Source organism: Lathamus discolor, chromosome 13, assembly GCF_037157495.1.
Source record: "Lathamus discolor isolate bLatDis1 chromosome 13, bLatDis1.hap1, whole genome shotgun sequence".
Lineage (NCBI taxonomy): Eukaryota > Metazoa > Chordata > Aves > Psittaciformes > Psittacidae > Lathamus > Lathamus discolor.
The window spans coordinates 1,605,593-1,623,410 of record NC_088896.1 but is presented as its reverse complement, the minus strand read 5'-3'; the positions used below and the strand labels follow the sequence as shown (position 1 = coordinate 1,623,410).

The following is a 17,818-nucleotide window of genomic DNA, read 5'->3' as shown; positions in this document are numbered from 1 at the left end:
GGCAGGGACCCCTTCCACTGGAGCAGCTTGCTCCAAGCCCCCGTGTCCAACCTGGCCTTGAGCACTGCCAGGGATGGGGCAGCCACAGCTTCTCTGGGCACCCTGTGCCAGCGCCTCAGCATCCTCACAGGGAAGAGCTTCTGCCTTAGATCTAACTTGAACTTCCTCTGTTTAAGTTTAAACCCATCACCCCTTGTCCTGTCACTATAGTTTGCCCTAACTCAGAACACACACATCTCCCCATGAATCCAGCTACAGTAAAGATCTGCAGCCTTGAATGAAAAGTGAAAGGTTCAATTTCTGACAGTGTTATTGGGCAGGCTGTGAGGACCCCTGAGTTTTCCACACATGCTTTCCAAGTCACAGCCCTACTTCTGCTCCTCCTCAAGGATCTGGCATAAACTTACAAGGAAGGAAAAGTAGGAAAAGTCACGGTTTTCCCTATGAGATGACCATGCAGTCTAAAATCCCATATTCCTCACTGTTCCTTGACCCCTAGCACTCAGTTCAACTGGGAACTTTATTCACTGTGGTTGAATATCCACGTGGGTGCTTGCTCCATGTGCTGTTGCAGTTATGTTCTACACCATCCTGAGTAACCGAGCAGAGCCCTGGCAGGACAGTGAGTACAGCCCATGTTAGTCTCAACCTGGGATATCTGAGAGTAGCTTGGAGAGAGAATAGGTTGAAGAAGCTATTTTGTAAATCAGGTTAGTGCAGAGAGGGATGTGGTAACTCCTGTCTTTAGTGCACCTACTTGCCTCACTGCAGTACTGCCCTCTCATAGCAGCTACTACAGCAATTGGAGCAATAGTAGCTACTCCTGTATCAACAAGTGCAGGAAGGATTCATCTGCCTTCCTCTATTGGCTCAATGACCTAACCCCCCCATAACCCCTGTCTTGCTAGAAGTGGTGAAGAGGTGTCTAGCGCCCATCCAGTGAACACCCAGTTAGAGATGCTGATGTCTCCCAAGAGTCTTTATATGGAACAGAAGGCTACTACCTCCAAATAAAATGTCAAACTTCCAGCTATCTACCATTAGATGAGATCAGCCCTGCCTCCTGTCTCACCATGGAGACTTTTTATCGCCTAAAGACTCTGGATTCATTCCTAGATCATCATGACAGACTGACAGTGAAATCTTTTACCATGGTTTGAAGAACATACTATGCAGTGATTTTATAGACTTAAATGCCAGGCAGTGATGCATTGCCCAATGGAGTGTCATGTAAGAATCATAAATCACAATCTTGCCGGAGCTTGTGGATGTCAGACATGTGAATATGCTGATTTGGTATCCATGGTAGTTTGGCATGTCTAACATCTTTGTCTTCTGCCCAAAATAGATTAGCTCTTAAATATTACTCAGCACTTGGAGTTCTGCCACAGCGCAGAAGACAGTTGAGAAAACAGCAAAAATGTGTCTCCCAGTGCAAAGAAATACTGAGATAAACTTTGTTGGATTTGTGCAGTCTAAAAGCAGAACCCTCCTCCACGGTGGTGTAACAACAAGGCAAGGGAGGTTATTTGGCTAATGACAGTTGAGGTGGAGATTTTAACACATGCGCTAGAGCTGAAATAGGACAAAATCTGAGTATGAAGCTGCTGAGCCTTGCTGGAGCACTCATCTCTCCTGTCTACATGTGCAACTGGGCTCCCAGTGAAAAATGAACACAGGAAATCTATTTAGAGAAGTAATCCAAAGATACAGGGCACAATCCCAATGATAGAGCCCCTAAGTAATTTGTTACATCCAAAGTCCCTGCTTTCACAGCAGAAATCATAGCACAAAGACAAATCTCTGCATTTGCACAAGCAAACAAGGCCGTTTGCCTGCAGAACATGAGGGGATGTTAATCACCAAGTTGTCATAGTTGGATATGTGAATTTACTATGAAGAAGTTAGAAGTTAACATTATGGAACTGTTCAAATAGAATGTGAATTAACAGGTAGCTGAAACATAAATTCAAAGGCCAATTCATTCTTTTATGTCCATAAACAGCCAAGATAGAGTTTAATTTCTTCAGTTAATAAAAGCCTTTTATTCCCTTTGAAAAGCACCACCCTATCTAATGGCTGTTGGTATAGGAACAGTCTGGACTCCCACTGCCCATTCTCCCAACCTTCCCAGGGATAGGAAATGTGCTCTGTGGGGCTTCAAGCAAAATTTCCAGGGGGAAAATGTGTGGAAACCACTGGCCCATCTACAGAAGAACAGAGCCCCTGAGGCTTTTCAGTTCTAGAAGGAAAGCAAGTTTTATTCTTAGGTGGGAAGGAGCTGGGAAAAGTATATTGTACAGAAAACTGCTTGAGGGTAATTCAAATTGAGACAAAGAGGCAGGTTTTGTGGGCCTGCCCAGAGTTATCCATGTGCTTGATGATGGCTATCAGGACGCACCACTCTGTAGGCCATACCTCTACTGGGGTACACTTGCTATCTCACCCTAAATACACTGTCGGGCCTGATGTGATAGGACGTGACTGTAAAATCCCTTTTGGATGGGGAGGAGGAAGGGAGAGACCTCGTGTGAAATGCCATCCATGAGTCCTTCCTTGAACCATCTCGGTTCCCAGCCCACCTGAAGGTTCATGGTGGTTTTCTCTGCTTTCCTTCCACCGGTGCAGTGCCAGGCTGGAATTGCAGGGTATTGCATTACAAGTCCCACGGGTGCTGCCTCAGCCTCAGTAAACTTTATTTAAGCACACACAGACATACACAGACAATATACATAGATTTTGTTTCTTCTCTGACAGTTCTACAGGACCGACACTGCTTTGGATGACACTTTGGAGACTTGGAAAAAGTGCAGGAAATGTAGGGAAAAAAAAGAAAGGTCTTTTAATAATTTGTGAGTGATGGTCATCCACAGGAACAACACGGGTGCATTCGACCAGGCGAGCACATGGACACATCTCCACATACAGTACATCGTGTCTATATAGGTATCTCCACATACATTGCGTCTATATAAATGTACAACAGTCTCAGAAGTCAGCAGGACACAGAACCAGACGAGGACTGGCATGGCACATGCTTTGCACTCCCCGTGTCGCAAACCCACTGCCAGAGCACCAGTGTGACTCGGTCAGGGTGTGAACAGAAAGATGCTCCAAACACAGTCTCACTGTACACTATAAAAAACTCACCAAATAGGCAACAACGTCAGAAAACGAACATTGAGCTGGGGTTCTGGTGACCAGCTACTTTGGAGTCAGATCTCACAGCTTTTGTGTCACCACAACTCCTGGGTTATACGGTTACTTGTCTAATAGAGCTACAACTGTCTCTCAACATAGATTTTATATACAGTACATATACACAGAACATACACAGAGCAGCATACGTATAATTTTGTGGTTTCATGTTTGTACATTATATCACAGATTATATGAACACACAAAATATATGCTTTAGGACCTAAAAAGAAATAATTTTATAAAATATTCATCATAACCCATTCCCCCCCCCCCAAAAAAAAAAAAGCCCAGAAGTCAAACAAAAGAAATTGAGAAATGCACTCTTCAAGTGCTGCCTGCCTGCCCTTGGACAGCACGAGATCCTTCCCTCTCCTTTGAGAAGTACAGCAGCACAAGGGTGGTTTGCAACCATGAACTCAGAAAAACACAGAGCAGTCTAAATTGTTGAACTGCAAAGTCAGAGTGGAGTTTGGAGCCTGGCTGCCTGACTCAACACTCTCCCATCACCTCCCTTGCTAGGATTTAAAAGGTTCTGCTATGGGCACAGTATTTTACCTGCAGCGATATTTGCTAGGCTAAATCTACTGACTGCAGTCCAATACTGTTACCTCCCAGCGCTCAGAACCCAGCTTCTGAGTTATAGCTTTTTTCTTTTTTTATTATTTCTTTAAAACAATCTTTTTATTTAGCAAAAAATTGTTTCCACTGTACCCTTCGTGTGTCCTCTTCCTAATGTGACAAACCCGGAGGAGATGAAATTATGGAGATCTGGCCCTCCACTTCGATAAATATCCTTTCCATACGGACCTGCCAAGGAAAAGAAAACAAAGAAACCATTATTGAGTGTGTGTGCATCTATATACACATATATGTTATACAGCCCTGATGTACCCAGGTACAAGTATCAAGGCCCCACCACACGGTTCCATTGCTAATGGCAAGCAGAGGGTATAACAGAACATAACACCTATAACAGCATCAAAGTCTTACGCCTTTCTTGGCAAAGATTTACTAAGAAGAACAATTGAATATTTTGATAACTGCCAAGGAGTGAACCAATGCTGAGAGGAGAACCGCTAACGTTCCAAACCAAACATCCCCATCACTGGGAATTCTGATCATCACTGGCTCGGATGGAGGTTTCCCAGGAGCAGCATACCCAAGAACTGCTCTCACTCAAACCTTCAAGACTTAAGGAGCTAAAGGAAATCGGAAGAGATCTGGCTTTGATCATTCCTAATTCCAACCATACCCCTGGCAGCAGCCATGTACCATTGGCACAAAAGCAAAGGTGCAAATACCACTTGTCCAGGCTGGACCCAAGTCCTCATTAGCAGCATGATACCAAACTTTGCCTTCCAGCTTTGATTTGCTCTGGCCCTTCACAGCATCCCTGGGTAGCTTCTCAATAGCCTTCTGCAGAACACGTCCTAGGAGCTTTCTCAGTCCACGACAAAAGAGTAGGTTCAGGAGGCACCCAGCTTTTTAATATTTTAATTTATTAATGAAGCAAAGGCTGTTTTTCTCCCTTTTACCATGCAAAGCTCTGAAATGAGGACACAGTCAATTTTTCAGATACTCTTTATCATCTCCTCCCTTTTTCATGTTGTTCATTTTTCTGTTCCTTTTATTTTAGAAAGAGGCAGAGATAAGATAGGTGCTGGGGGAGGGAAGTAAGGCAGCCTCAGGGTCCAGGAATGCAGCTCCCTCTTGTCCTGGGTTCAGCAGTAGCAGTCATTTTTCTCCTTCTTAGGAGCTAGTACAGTGCTGTGTTTTGATTTTTGGCCTGGGAACAGTGCTGATAACGCCCATGTTTTCAGTTGCTGCTCAAATGTTTGGTCTGGCCAAGGACTTTGTGAGCCTCCTGCTCTGCCAGGGAGGAGGGCAGGCCGGGAGGAAGCAGAGACAGCACACCTGACCCAAACTGACCAAAGAGGTATTCCATACCACAGCACGGCATGGCCAGGGTGTAACAGAGAGTTACCCCGGAAGGGCTGGGACTGCAGGGTTGGACGAGGTATCGGTCGGTGCTCGGCTGGGGGAGTGGGGCGAGTTATTGGTTGGCTGGTGTTGAGGTGTTGTATTCTTTCCTCTTGTTATTTCCTTTATCATTATTATTATTGGTGGCAGCAGCAGTGATTTGTGTTATACCTTAGTTACTAAACTGTTCTTATCTCAACCCGTGGGAGTTGCATTCTTTTCAATTCTCCTCTCTATCCCTCCGGGTGTAGGGGGAGGGCAAGAAGGGGGGGAGTGAGTGAACGAGCTGTGTGATTTATGGCTGACTTTGTTTAAACCACGACACCTCTCCATCCTCTCCATGCCTTTCTGCATAAGCTCGTGATGCACCACTGCTCTTCTGAGCACGGTGGCTGGGAGACCATCACGGCAGATGGTCCAGCGCACACTCGAGCAGGGGAGATGAGTTGGGAAGCTTCAGGGAGGGCCAAAGTGGCATCAGGGATCCAGGTGGAAATGCAGCCTGGGGCCATGTTCTGCCTGGCTCACATTGCCTCTGACAGATGCTCCAGCCCTGCACCAGTTTTCCAACACTGAGACAAAATCCTGTTTGTTCTCACATGCTTGAATCCTGTCTGGCCACACTGTGACAACCAACAGGAACAGAGACTTTGAAATCCCACTAGGCTGCAAAGTTTTCCTCTGTCTCTTTTAGCCACTCATTCCCACCTGTAAAAATCAGCTACCGCTGATTTTACAGGCCATTACTCCCGTCATGAGAGCCCACCCTGCATACAAGTGGGTTGCAGGTAAGCATCCCCCCAAGTCTAGTCTGTCCCAGAATGATAGAACCCCAGCCTGGTTTGGGTTGCAGTGACCTTAAAGCTCCTCCAGCTCCAACCCCTGCCACAGGCAGGGACCCCTTCCACTGGAGCAGCTTGCTCCAAGCCCCTGTGTCCAACCTGGCCTTGAGCACTGCCAGGGATGGGGCAGCCACAGCTTCTCTGGGCACCCTGTGCCAGCGCCTCAGCACCCTCACAGGGAAGAGCTTCTGCCTAAGAGCTCAGCTCAGTCTCCCCTCGGGCAGGTTCAAGCCATTCCCCTTGGCCTGTCCCTACAGGCCCTTGTCCCAAGCCCCTCTCCAGGTTTCCTGCAGCCCCTTTAGGCACTGGAGCTGCTCTCAGGTCTCCCCTTCAGGAGCTTTCTCTTCTCCAGGCTGCCCCAGCGCAGCTCTCTCAGCCTGTCAATATTCCCCTCTTCTGCCCTGCAAAATGGATCTGAGCAAGCTCCAAACCCCTCTCCTCATTCAGGAAGGACACCGGGAACTGCCTGGCCCCAAGAGTCTAGCACAGAATTCACCATCACATGAGCATGGTGAAGATCCTAGGAGGAGGCTCACATATGGGAGGCAGAAGATGCTGAGACTTCTGACAAATGTTTATTCTTATCTAATAGAGAAAGCATCCCACTCCCTTCTCTCACAGATCTGTTTTGTGGTCAGGGTCAGTCAAGTGCTCCCTGCCAACTTCTCAAAACACATATGAAGTGTTTCTGCAGGCTTGGGAGTGTTAGCAGCAAGACAGTTTTCTTCCTACAGTCATAGTAATGGAAGGTGGTAGCAAAAACCTTCAAATGTGGAGGCACCCACCCATAAATTGGCTGAGAAGAGTTTCCAGAAATAAGAAGGAAGGATTTTCTGCTTCCACGGGGAACGCTATGGGCTCTTTCTCTCTTCTTCCCACCCAGCTCTTGGGAGCTCTGGCTGCTCTGTTCCTGGAAAAAGGTGGCAGGACTTTGCCTCCGAGTCCCTGGAAGTTATTTGTGCTTCATGAGGTGTTCGTTCTTATCCTGAGAAGCACACAGAGAGTTTGTGGCTGCAATGCCCCATTTGCTTTCTAAAATGTGCTGCAGTTTTTCTCTCCAGAAAGCCAATTTTTGCTTATATACCATCAATTTTCTATGCTTTCAGGGCCAGCTGCTCTGGTGACTCTATCAGTGTCACAAATTTACTGGTTTAAATAAGGCTAAGAGAAACACACAAATATGTGCTATTCCCTCTAGCTGAGATCAGCTGTCTTTTTATATGTCCCTTTGGAGTCTCTGTTTAAGACAGAGATCAAGAAGGGGAAGTATATAAAAAAAGCAAATATTTACTGGCAGAATGAAGATTGTTCATCAGCCATTTATTCTCTGAACCTTGCTCTGCCCCTTCTTATAGTCCATAGTAGTTCAATTAAACCATTCTTGTGATGAAAACCCATTAGCATTTGAACAGAAGTTACGTTTTCCCACGAGAAACTTGCATTTGTAGACTTCAAGTAGCGAGTTTTCCCTTTTTATGGGTACATTATAGGATGCTACAGTTGCTTTGTATGGGTTTTTTTTTCATTCCTGCTCACTTGTGATCATTTCTCTTGGCTCCACAACGTAAAAATGCTGGTAACATGGCTTTTACTTCTAGAAGCACCTTGGGGTGAGCCAAGCTCAGCTGCTGCTATTCAAAGACTTCATCACCACTTCTTGATGGAGATGTTTCACACTGGCATCGTACCTTACCAAAACGCATGTGCCCATCAGCAGAGAAGGCTGTAAAGCACTGGAAGTACTGTCCCGGGTAACGCCAGACCAGAAACCATCCCTGCCTCATTCTCTATTTAGGCTGTTGTCCTCCTTTCTGCCTTTAGCTGTGTGCTCTCCCTGGTCTGCTGCTCCCACAGATTGTGGAAGCTGTGGGGTGGAGGCATGGAGGTACTGCAGAAGCACACAGTCAAATGGAGATCTCTGAGCTAAGTCTGCTGTGGTGGGGACAGTTTAATGGCTATCTTCTATCGGCTGCCTACAGGCACTATCCACACTGCTCTCCCTCCTCCCTCACATGAGACCACATCAGAGCAAAGCTGCCCTTTCCCTGGGAGCACATACAAATTCCATGGGCTGCTTTAAGGCCCCTTCCAACCCAAACCAGTCTGGGATTCTGCGGCTCTATACACATGTACTCAGGCTCCCAGCACACACTTTCCCTCTTTTACAGCTCCTATTTTGGGTGGAAATAGTTGCTGTCTGCCAGTTTTCCACATCCATACTAGCACACACTACCTGGCCTCATGGCATGGAACATGCTACCTTTCAATACAGTATTTCTCTAGAAATTTTACATCTCCAAGGTCTATTTCTCACAATCAAATCTAAAATGCTGCTTCAGAACCCTGTGTCTGAGTCCCTGGAAGATGCTATTCCTCCCTCTCACTCCCTGTCCTTGCTTACACTCCTATCCATGTGCTCTACTGCATATAAACCCTTGGATGCATACAAGCTCCCAGGCTTTTTCATTAGAAGAAATGAAGAGGACTCCAGCAAGGCTGCGTGTGTTACTGAAACAAATGAAAACTAACACTTACACAACTTTAAATCTCCAGAAGAAATTGAAACAAGGTGAAACACGACTTTTTTTCTCTTCTCCTTCGGTTATAAAGCACAGCAAAGGCAGAGAGCAGAGGAGTGTTTTGCCTGCCACACAATAAAGGCATATTCTTTAGGGCATACAGCTCAAAGAGGGAACATTTCATTACAGTGGCATCCTGCATAACACACATATGGAACAAACTCAGTCACAAACAGCAATTACATCCCCAGCTCTGATTTAACAGAATTATTAGAGCTGAACTAAAATGCTGTTATCCACCTCTCGGAAATGTTATTACTGAGCACAGATTACATCACCCTGAGAAGGGCAGACAGGGACTGCTGTGGACAGCCTTTTGCATGGTTTACTCTGGGATTCTGACCTTATCCTTGTCACACTTCTCACCCAGAAAATAACCCATCCCCAGAGAAGACTCCCCACATCCAAACTGCTCAGCATCAATCAGACAGATCTCTATGGCAAAAGAGATAAAACCTTTATTTTAGGGGGGGACACAAATATGACCCACAGCCTACCTGCCTCTGATGCTGCTCACTTCTGCTGGAGTGAGTCTTTTGGAGCTATTTTACACGTATTAACAGACTGACACAAAGGGCATGCGCTGCCAAAATGACCGTGAGGTGTTTGCTGAGCACATGGCGCACTGCTCTGCACCGCTCTGGCTGTCCTGTCAATCAAATGCAATCACCCCTGAATGCAAGGGGAGGCACAGCTCCAGACCCAAACCAAGGAATTCTTGGAGCCAGCAAGCATGCAAACCAGCTCAATCTGAGCAAAGTCCCACTGCAGAAACTGATGGGCATCAGCCATGTTGTGAGTTACATCACTGAAGGAAGTGTTCAGTCTGGAGAAGAGAAGGTTCCTTAAGGGGAGACCTTAGAGCAGCTCCAGTGCCTAAAGGGGCTGCAGGAAACCTGGAGAGGGGCTTGGGACAAGGGCCTGTAGGGACAGGCCAAGGGGAATGGCTTGAACCTGCCCAAGGGGAGACTGAGCTGAGCTCTTAGGCAGAAGCTCTTCCCTGTGAGGGTGCTGAGGCGCTGGCACAGGGTGCCCAGAGAAGCTGTGGCTGCCCCATCCCTGGCAGTGCTCAAGGCCAGGTTGGACACAGGGGCTTGGAGCAAGCTGCTCCAGTGGAAGGGGTCCCTGCCCGTGGCAGGGGTTGGAGCTGGAGGAGCTTTAAGGTCCCTTCCAACCCAAACCAGGCTGGGATTCTATGATCCCTACAGATCCCCAAAGCTTTTGTGATGTTCTGGAAGAGAACGGGTGCCTCACATGAGCACACAGAGCCAAGTCTTGTGCACTATGAGCCAGTCAGTCCTGTGTCATCAGGGACCTGACCAGCTGGCATGGGCTCCAGCAAGCACATGGCTCTTGCATAGCTGACTGCCCAGAGCATCAGAAAACATGGTAAAAATTCAGGCCAGGATCACTCCCAAGCCAAGGGGGAACTTCGTGTTCAAAACAGAAGCAGCAGATTGTTCCAACCTGTAAACCGGGAGAGCCTTATTTTTCCTTTTGATTTATTTCAGTGAATTCTGCATTATCAGCTTTCAAAATGCCTTCCCATCATATCTTCCAGCCTTCTTTACAACCAAGATGGGTAAAAACTTCCTATTCACTACTGAATATTGAAGCTCTCAAGCAAAATTATTGGCCAGGAACTGGGCTTTATGGATAATGTTGCATACTGGAAGACTTCCCACAGCATTGCAAGGATGGGGAACAGCTCCCTGGCATGGGGTTTGTGTCAGCTCGAACTAGCAACCTGCCAAAAATATGCCCAGTTAATGCAGAGGAGAACAAGCTAAATCCAGTGCAGTGAGCTCTATGAGTCCAGGTTGTACTCATGGATCTTTCTGGCATGGGAAAAGATAAAGTGAAGCTAAAGCTGTGCTGGCTTTCCTCATAAGTGACCAAGGGAACACCTCCTTTCATTATCTGTTGACTCCATTGAACTACAGCAGCTGTCCTTGACTTTGCACCCCCACCAAAAGCTGCAAGAAGCTCTAAGAGGCATCAGGAAACATTAGCTTTAGGTTCTGTTGACTATAAAAATTACTTTGTGACAGTAAAATACAGGACTGCACTGCTGGAGGGTCTTGCCAGCAACGTGCATCGGGGGTGACAGAGAGACAGTGATGAGTTTATCACTGAGATGCCTAAATAAAAAACACTTTTAAAGAGAGAGGATAAAATTAATAGGAAAATAAACTCCAGCATCTCTCCAAGACTCCAAATGCATGTGTTGGCTAGAGAAAACCTACTGAAGTACCTGGTTTGTGGAGGTAACAGCTCTGCTCCCATGGTCTTTCTCATCAGCTGTACCCAGTCACACACGTCTTGAAGCAGGTGCTGAAGCTCCCAAAAGAGGAAACACTGAAGCCCCAAAAGCATGAAAGTACACTCCTTTCCTCTACAGTATGGCAGAGGGAAGAGACCCCATGGATGTTGTCCTTTATGCAACAGGGATGAGGGGCTCACACAAACAACAGACTTCACATATTACTGTATGCCATAATCCCTGTGCTGAAGCTTTCCTCCTTGGCATAGAAGGAAAAAAAAAAAAAAGGAAGGAAAGCATGGAAGGGAAAAAGGAAGGAATAGGGACTCTAATTCCTTTCCCTTGAGGACATAAGGATCTCTTTTCATCATGGGTGCAATTCGAAGCAATGCCATCTTGTAAACCACAGTGAAAGCACAAGCAAATCAAGACTGGCTAATGCCTCCATAGAAAGCTCACCTGGTTGCACTCCTTGCCCAGTGAGTAGAAGAAAGCCACTACCACACCTGCAAGGACCCAAACTGGCTTCGGATTCCTGTTCAGAGAAGTCGCAGGCACTCACAAGCCCAGTGTGACTGAAAACCAGTTGTTGCCATCTCCCTAATGGGAGAGCTGTGCCGCTGCACCTCTGCACTTGCAGTGGTGACGTTACAGCTCCAACACTGCACAGGGCTAATGACGGACCAGAGCTGAGCAGGGTCGGAACATGACCAACTGCATAGAGGGGCTCTATGCGGCTCTATACATCAAGGGGATCCTCAAAGCTCAGGCTGTCAAAAATTAATGACAAGCCCTTAATCTTCTGTGCCCTTAAGCACACACTACAATTGTAGAGCCAGTGATACAGAAGGAGCTCAAGTTTCAGCATGACTCAGGGAAAGGAGAAAAGTTTCCTTCTGTTTTTTACCAAGCCATGAATCAGTTCACTTATCCCTAGTACTCACGCATTCCCACAACACCCTATCAGGCAAACAAAATAGAGACTGAGGACTGTTTTATCATCCTGCTGGATTCTGTAGCAAGGAAACAATTACTGCAGGCTGATTTAAACTATTCTATACAGAGAATATCAGTCACGATTAAATGCTGCAGGTTTTCACAGCAATGTGTCTACGGCTTTATCTAGTTCAGTGATTAGCCTGCTCACTCACTGTGCAGAAGCAGCAGCTTTCATTTCTTTCCCTGCCAACCAGCACTCGAGGCCATCCTCTTCCTCCCTGGTAAGCACCTAAGCACCATTCTATGTCTTCTCTGATCCCAGTCAGGTGGCACTTACAGTCCATCCTTTAACCACGCTGCACTGAGTGCTGACACTATACAGTGAGTGTACTTGTCCCCAGATCCCTTCATGCTGGCAGGTCTGCTGGTGATATCTGGAAGTACTCATTTGTACTTAAACCCAGTCCCACCTGAAGAAGGACTGAGTGTCTCTTAGTCTTCAGTGCATGAATCTCTGTTGCTCTGCTGGGAAATGGCCAGTCTTTGGCAATCCTCCCTGTTTCCACCTGGTTAACAGCACTAAAAAAGGAAAGAGAATAAAAAGAAGAGGAAAAGCCAGGATTTCCCAAGCAGCAATCTCCAGGCACTTGTCCTTCAGTGTCTAAGTGGTGCTGCTGTTGCAGCCCAGAGAATATGAGTTCTCCTGTTACCAGTGAAAACCCACAGGGTTTGTACTGACAGGACACTGTGGGGTCTCAGGGCCAGGCTGGGCTTGCCTAGACCTGAGCTGCTCCTGGCTGGTTGAGCTGTGACAGCAACACCATGTCTGTCACCTACCCTGGGCTGGCTCCACCTGTGCCAACAGCCCAACAAAGCCCAGTTGTCCACGGAGACAAACATGACCCAGCCAGAGAGATGTGGGAAGAACAGGCACAACAGCAGAGACCCAAGGAAAGTTAAATCAGTTCATACATCCATTCGGAGGGTGAAATAAATTACAGAATCACACAATGGTTTGGGTTGGAAAGGACCTGAAGATCATCCGGTCCCAACCCACTGCCATGGGCAGGGACACCATTCACTAGAGCAGCTTGCTCAAACGAATCTTTCTGCATTAATTTGAGCAGTAAGCACTAGTACTGCTGTAACTGGTCTGTGTGTTTTGATTAGAGCATTAAGATGTAAACTAACAACACACTTTCAGCTTCACACACAAGGTGAGCTCCCTTGGGCTATGCAGGATTTTGAGCTCCCGCTGTCCCTCATTGATGAAGTGTCACAGGCAACACAACACAGGCAAAGGGCCTGCACTTTCTAACTTGCAAGCTGGGTTTCTTACTTTGCTGTCAGAGCTGAAAGCTTCACTTGCTGTGACAAGTTAGTACTGCTCCTCCTCCTCCTCTCCACAGGAGCTTGGGTGTCTCTCCCTGTTCCTGGTCAAAACTATGTTGGATTTTTGCCTATGCAGCACCAATAAACCTTTAAGCTTCACAATAAGCAGGGTTGGAACTGGATGATCTTAAGGTTCTTTCCAACCCAAACCAGTTTGATTCTATGAGTCTATAATACATTGGTGTTATTGAGTCAAAGCTTCAAAGAACACATCTTATGCTCTGCTTCTAATTGAGGTAACAGAGGTGGCAGAACCGCTACAGTGAGCCCCAGGTGACCTTGGGTAGCTCCAGGGAACCCAGGGTACCTCAAGTGATCTGGATGCTGGAGGTACGCATGGCTCAGAGTGTGTTAAAAGCAAGGGATGCTGTGTTAAAAAAAGGATTGCTGTATTAAAAGCAAGGGATGGAATTCTGCTTCCTGAGGACAGTGCGCATGCATTGGCAGTTCATGGAGAAAATAGAAATAATGGAGTACCAATGGCAACCCCTGGTGGGATGGGGAGAACTGGCAAAAAAGTAAAACCTTATCTCAACTGAGTTTTATAATGAAAATAAAGAAAAATATTAATATATCGATGTTGATATTATTAATATAATAATAATAATAGTAGTAGTGGCAATAATACTGATAATGATGATGATAGCTGCCCCATCCCTGGCACTGCTCAAGGCCAGGCTGGACGGGGCTTGGAGCAAGCTGCTCTAGTGGAAGGTGTCCCTGCCTGTGGCAGGGGGTTGGAAACTGGATGAGCTTTATGGTCCCTTCAACCCAAATCCACCTGGAATTCTATGATAATTAAATGGAGAGGGAGAGAGAGGAATAAAACCCAAACCAGACAAGTGATGCACAATACACAAAATGCACAATATGAGCTGACTGATGCCCAGCCCGTCCCCAAGCAGTGATCAGCGGCTCCCAGACAATTCCCCCCAGCTTCTATCCCAAGCATGACGTGCTGTGGGATGGGAGTACCCCTTTGGCTAGTTTGGGTCTGGTCCCTGTCTCTGCTTCCTCCTGGCTTCTTGTGCGCCTCCTCACTGGCAGAGCAGGAGACTGAAAAGCCCTTGACCAGGGTAAGTGCTACTGAGCAACAACAAAACCATCGGTGTTCTCAGACTGAAGCCAAAACACAGCCCTGCACCAGCTGCTAGGAAGAGAACTCTGTCCCAGATGAAACCAGGACACAAAGCCTCTCCTGTTTGCTGTGTTTCTCTACAGCCCCTCTTTCTTCACCCACACTTCCACAGCCTTCCTATGGGAAGAGCAACAATTACCTACATGGAAAAGTAATCTGAGGGAAGTGTTCAGCGCTCTTCCCATTCTCTGTAATCTGACTTCCCAAGTGGAAGCAGCAAGAAAGTGTTACTCCTCTGATACAACAGATGCTCAGAAAATTACGTCAAGAACCTACACACCAGAGAAAGCCTCTTCTGCAAAGGAGATGAGAATGTTGTTAGAAGATTACACTGAAGATGGAAAGTCTCCAGAGGTTCATAGAGACGGCTTCATCTTCAAATCAGACCTCAAGACTCTTTTGTCGCGTGTTGGGATTCTGTGTTGCGCAGACTTTTGGAACTTCAGCCGTTTATTTCCAAGTGAATAACATCTATTGAGATAACTAAGTGAAACTGGGTGATTCTCAGTGCCTAACTGGCTTTAGAACAGCCATTTTGAGATGAAGATATTAATTTCAGACGCGTTTTAAATGTTTGCATTTACAATAATCTTCTTGAATAAAGAAGCTACAAAACTTCAGATACTGTCCCCAGATGTATTTAGTTTATGGAGTTACTTCTCAACAGAGTGTTTAGAAATAGATGGTCCACATGTACATCAGCACTGCAGCCTGCACATTGTGCAAGGACTTCCAGGGGAAAAGGATGATGGTGACTCATTTGTCCTTCTGGGTAAGGCAGGAAAAGGGAATGTACCTGCTGCTGTCTCACTTCACTCTGAAAAGCTGTCCTTAACATACATGATCTCAGGAAGTCTCTGGGAGACTGGGGCTAAAAGGAGAGGAAGTAACTATGTGCGTATCTTAGCCTCAGTCATCCTCTGAAGGGCTTGGTCCTGTCACTAGGAACAGAAAGGGCAGAGGAGGTAAAAACCAGGTTTGTCATGAAAAAATGAGATTTTGTTATTAAGATGTGTGGGTTTTTTTTCTTTTTAAGGTGGGGAAAACCTTCATTTGAAAGATTCAATAGAATACAACTGGAAATGGAAACGAGGAGAATTTATGAGGGGAGACGAAGTGGCATGAGTGATGGAGCACTCCGTTTTCCCCAGGTACAGGAGAAAAGGAAAATGGCTTCAGGTGCTCTCTGCTCATGTGCTGAGCCTGTGAATGCACAGCAGGCTGTGAGCATTCCTGCTCTCAAGTGCTAGGACATATTCCTGCCTAAAGTGTAAATATGCATGGAGACTCCAAGATGCTCCACTCTCTATCTCCATCCTGGCCTCTCATGTGGAGCCCCAGAGCTGATTCTCTCACTGGTATTACACAATCCCCACCAACGATCCTTAATCTGTTTCTGTCCATTCAGGGTATGGCTACAGAGAGATCAACTCTTTATTTGTCCTGGATCTGTTCTGAATTCAAGCACATTTGAAAGCTATAGAGAAAACCAGCCTGAGAAAAAGGAGAATGGCAAATGGTGCAGTACATTACACTCAATGAGAACAGCAGGTTCCTGTAGGCTCCTGGTCTAATACGGTTCTATCCTGAAACTCTCCTGTCGCTGTCTGCTTTTCTTTAAACAGAAGGTGAGAGCACCAGAGGATTCAATACAGGAATCAGTAGCTGCCTGTTTAATACTCTCACCGCTGCTGGCTCCCACCCCTCCTGCTGTGCTCCTGTCATCAGCAATGCTGCACTGACACTGCAGGACCATGGCTATGTCCAGGAGCACAGGACGGGGCCACCTGGACACGTTTCCAGCATTCGGCAGCACATCCTGAGTTTCCTAATGCAGACACATGTAGGAAGCTCATAAGCTCAGCAGGTGCCTTTCAGCAGGGAGAATGGGGAGCAGTGAGTGTTTGGTAGTGCTGCAGGTGCATTAACAACCAGACATTTCTGCACGAGTGAGGGCAGGATATATGAGACAGGTTTTGGTTTAAAACCTCTTCTTTCTCTTGAATTAACAAGAAGCTCTTCCCTGTGAGGGTGCTGAGGCGCTGGCACAGGGTGCCCAGAGAAGCTGTGGCTGCCCCATCCCTGGCAGTGCTCAAGGCCAGGTTGGACACAGGGGCTTGGAGCAAGCTGCTCCAGTGGAAGGGGTCCCTGCCCGTGGTAGGGGTTGGAGCTGGATGAGCTTTAAGGTCCCTTCCAACCCAAACCATTCTAGGGTTCTGTGAATTGGTTCAGTAGCCTGTATCTGCCCCATCTCCCCCCGGGCTCCTGCTTATCTCTGTTGGGTTTTTGTTTCCTCTTCTTGGTCCTGCCTCACATGTGGAAAACAGTGTGTTACTTGAGGCTGGTGCTCTCCATGCTGGACTGGGAGCATGGGACATGCACAGCTATCTGCATGGAGTGCCTTTCCATAGCTCCCAGTACGATCTCCATGCTCATTTCAGTGCGTAACAGGAGGCAGCATTAACAATTCCCCAAGACTGCAGATTCCTAGAGGTAGATCTAAGTTGCACTGGTGCCATCTGTTTACTTGTTTAAATGCTTACGAAGAGTGGCTTCCGGGTATTTGATCTGGTTTTATATGGTAATTCCAGTGCTTACTCACAGAGATCTCCATAGCTAGGAGGAATGTTGGTAAATAGCACTATGCAGAGCTCTACACTCGTGTAACATCCACTTTTATTGGGGTTGGATATGCAGGAATATGACAGGGACACATTCCCAAAGTACAGTGAAGCAATCTAATGGCACAACTTGTACTGCTGATAATGAGAGACACAAGGCCAGCAACTCCCTGTGTTGTGCTTTGAAACTGTGCCCTGGAGAGCCTTTCAGCATGGGTTGCTCGAAGCCTAATCCAGTTCCTAGCAGTGCTGTGCCTCTGAACACTGTATGTGATCTCTGGATGCAGGAAGGGAACAGCATCACAGCCAGCCAAGCTATGCTGCTTCTGCTGAAGATTTGCTGATCTCATTTAAAGAGGGCCTAATATTCCCCTTCTAATTAATTTGTTCTGTTAGCCTGCAACTGAACTGCCTTTTGTTCTTCGGGAGCTCCTCAAAAATTAGATGCAGTACCTAATGGAATTTAATTATATAGGCTAGGGGAAAGTGATTAAGGGCAAAGGGAAGGCTGATCACACCACACATCTTCAAGGGTAATAGCAGAAGGGAAGGTGGAGGCTACTTCTTCTCAGTTGGAGTGACTGACTCCAGCAGGAACTTTAAGGATCGAGATGAACATTCTTTGATATCTGGATGCCTTTGCAAGGGTCAGATGTGTATTCCTAGAGCTGTTCAGATCTGTCTTCGGATACCATTCCCGTGAAATTAGGTCTGCACATCACCCTTGGCTTTGTGTAGCACATCCCAATTCTGATGCTCTTTAATCCCCCTGGGAGCTGTAACAGGGAGAACAGGCTGCAAGCAAAGGATCCACCAAGAAGCTGAACACAAAGGCATTTTCCAGGGCTACCTTGACCCCTGGA

At 46.7% G+C, this 17,818-nt stretch overlaps 1 protein-coding gene across 2 annotated transcripts in view; it reads right to left on the bottom strand.

Moving 5' to 3' along the window:
• The window catches only part of SHISA6 (shisa family member 6), a 228,808-nt gene that overhangs the window by 165,295 nt on the left and 45,695 nt on the right, over positions 1-17,818 (bottom strand). For both annotated transcript variants that reach the window (XM_065693875.1, XM_065693876.1), the window contains exon 3: positions 3,913-4,008. In XM_065693875.1, coding sequence (XP_065549947.1) covers positions 3,913-4,008 — 96 coding nt within the window. The remainder of the gene's footprint in view (positions 1-3,912; positions 4,009-17,818) is intronic.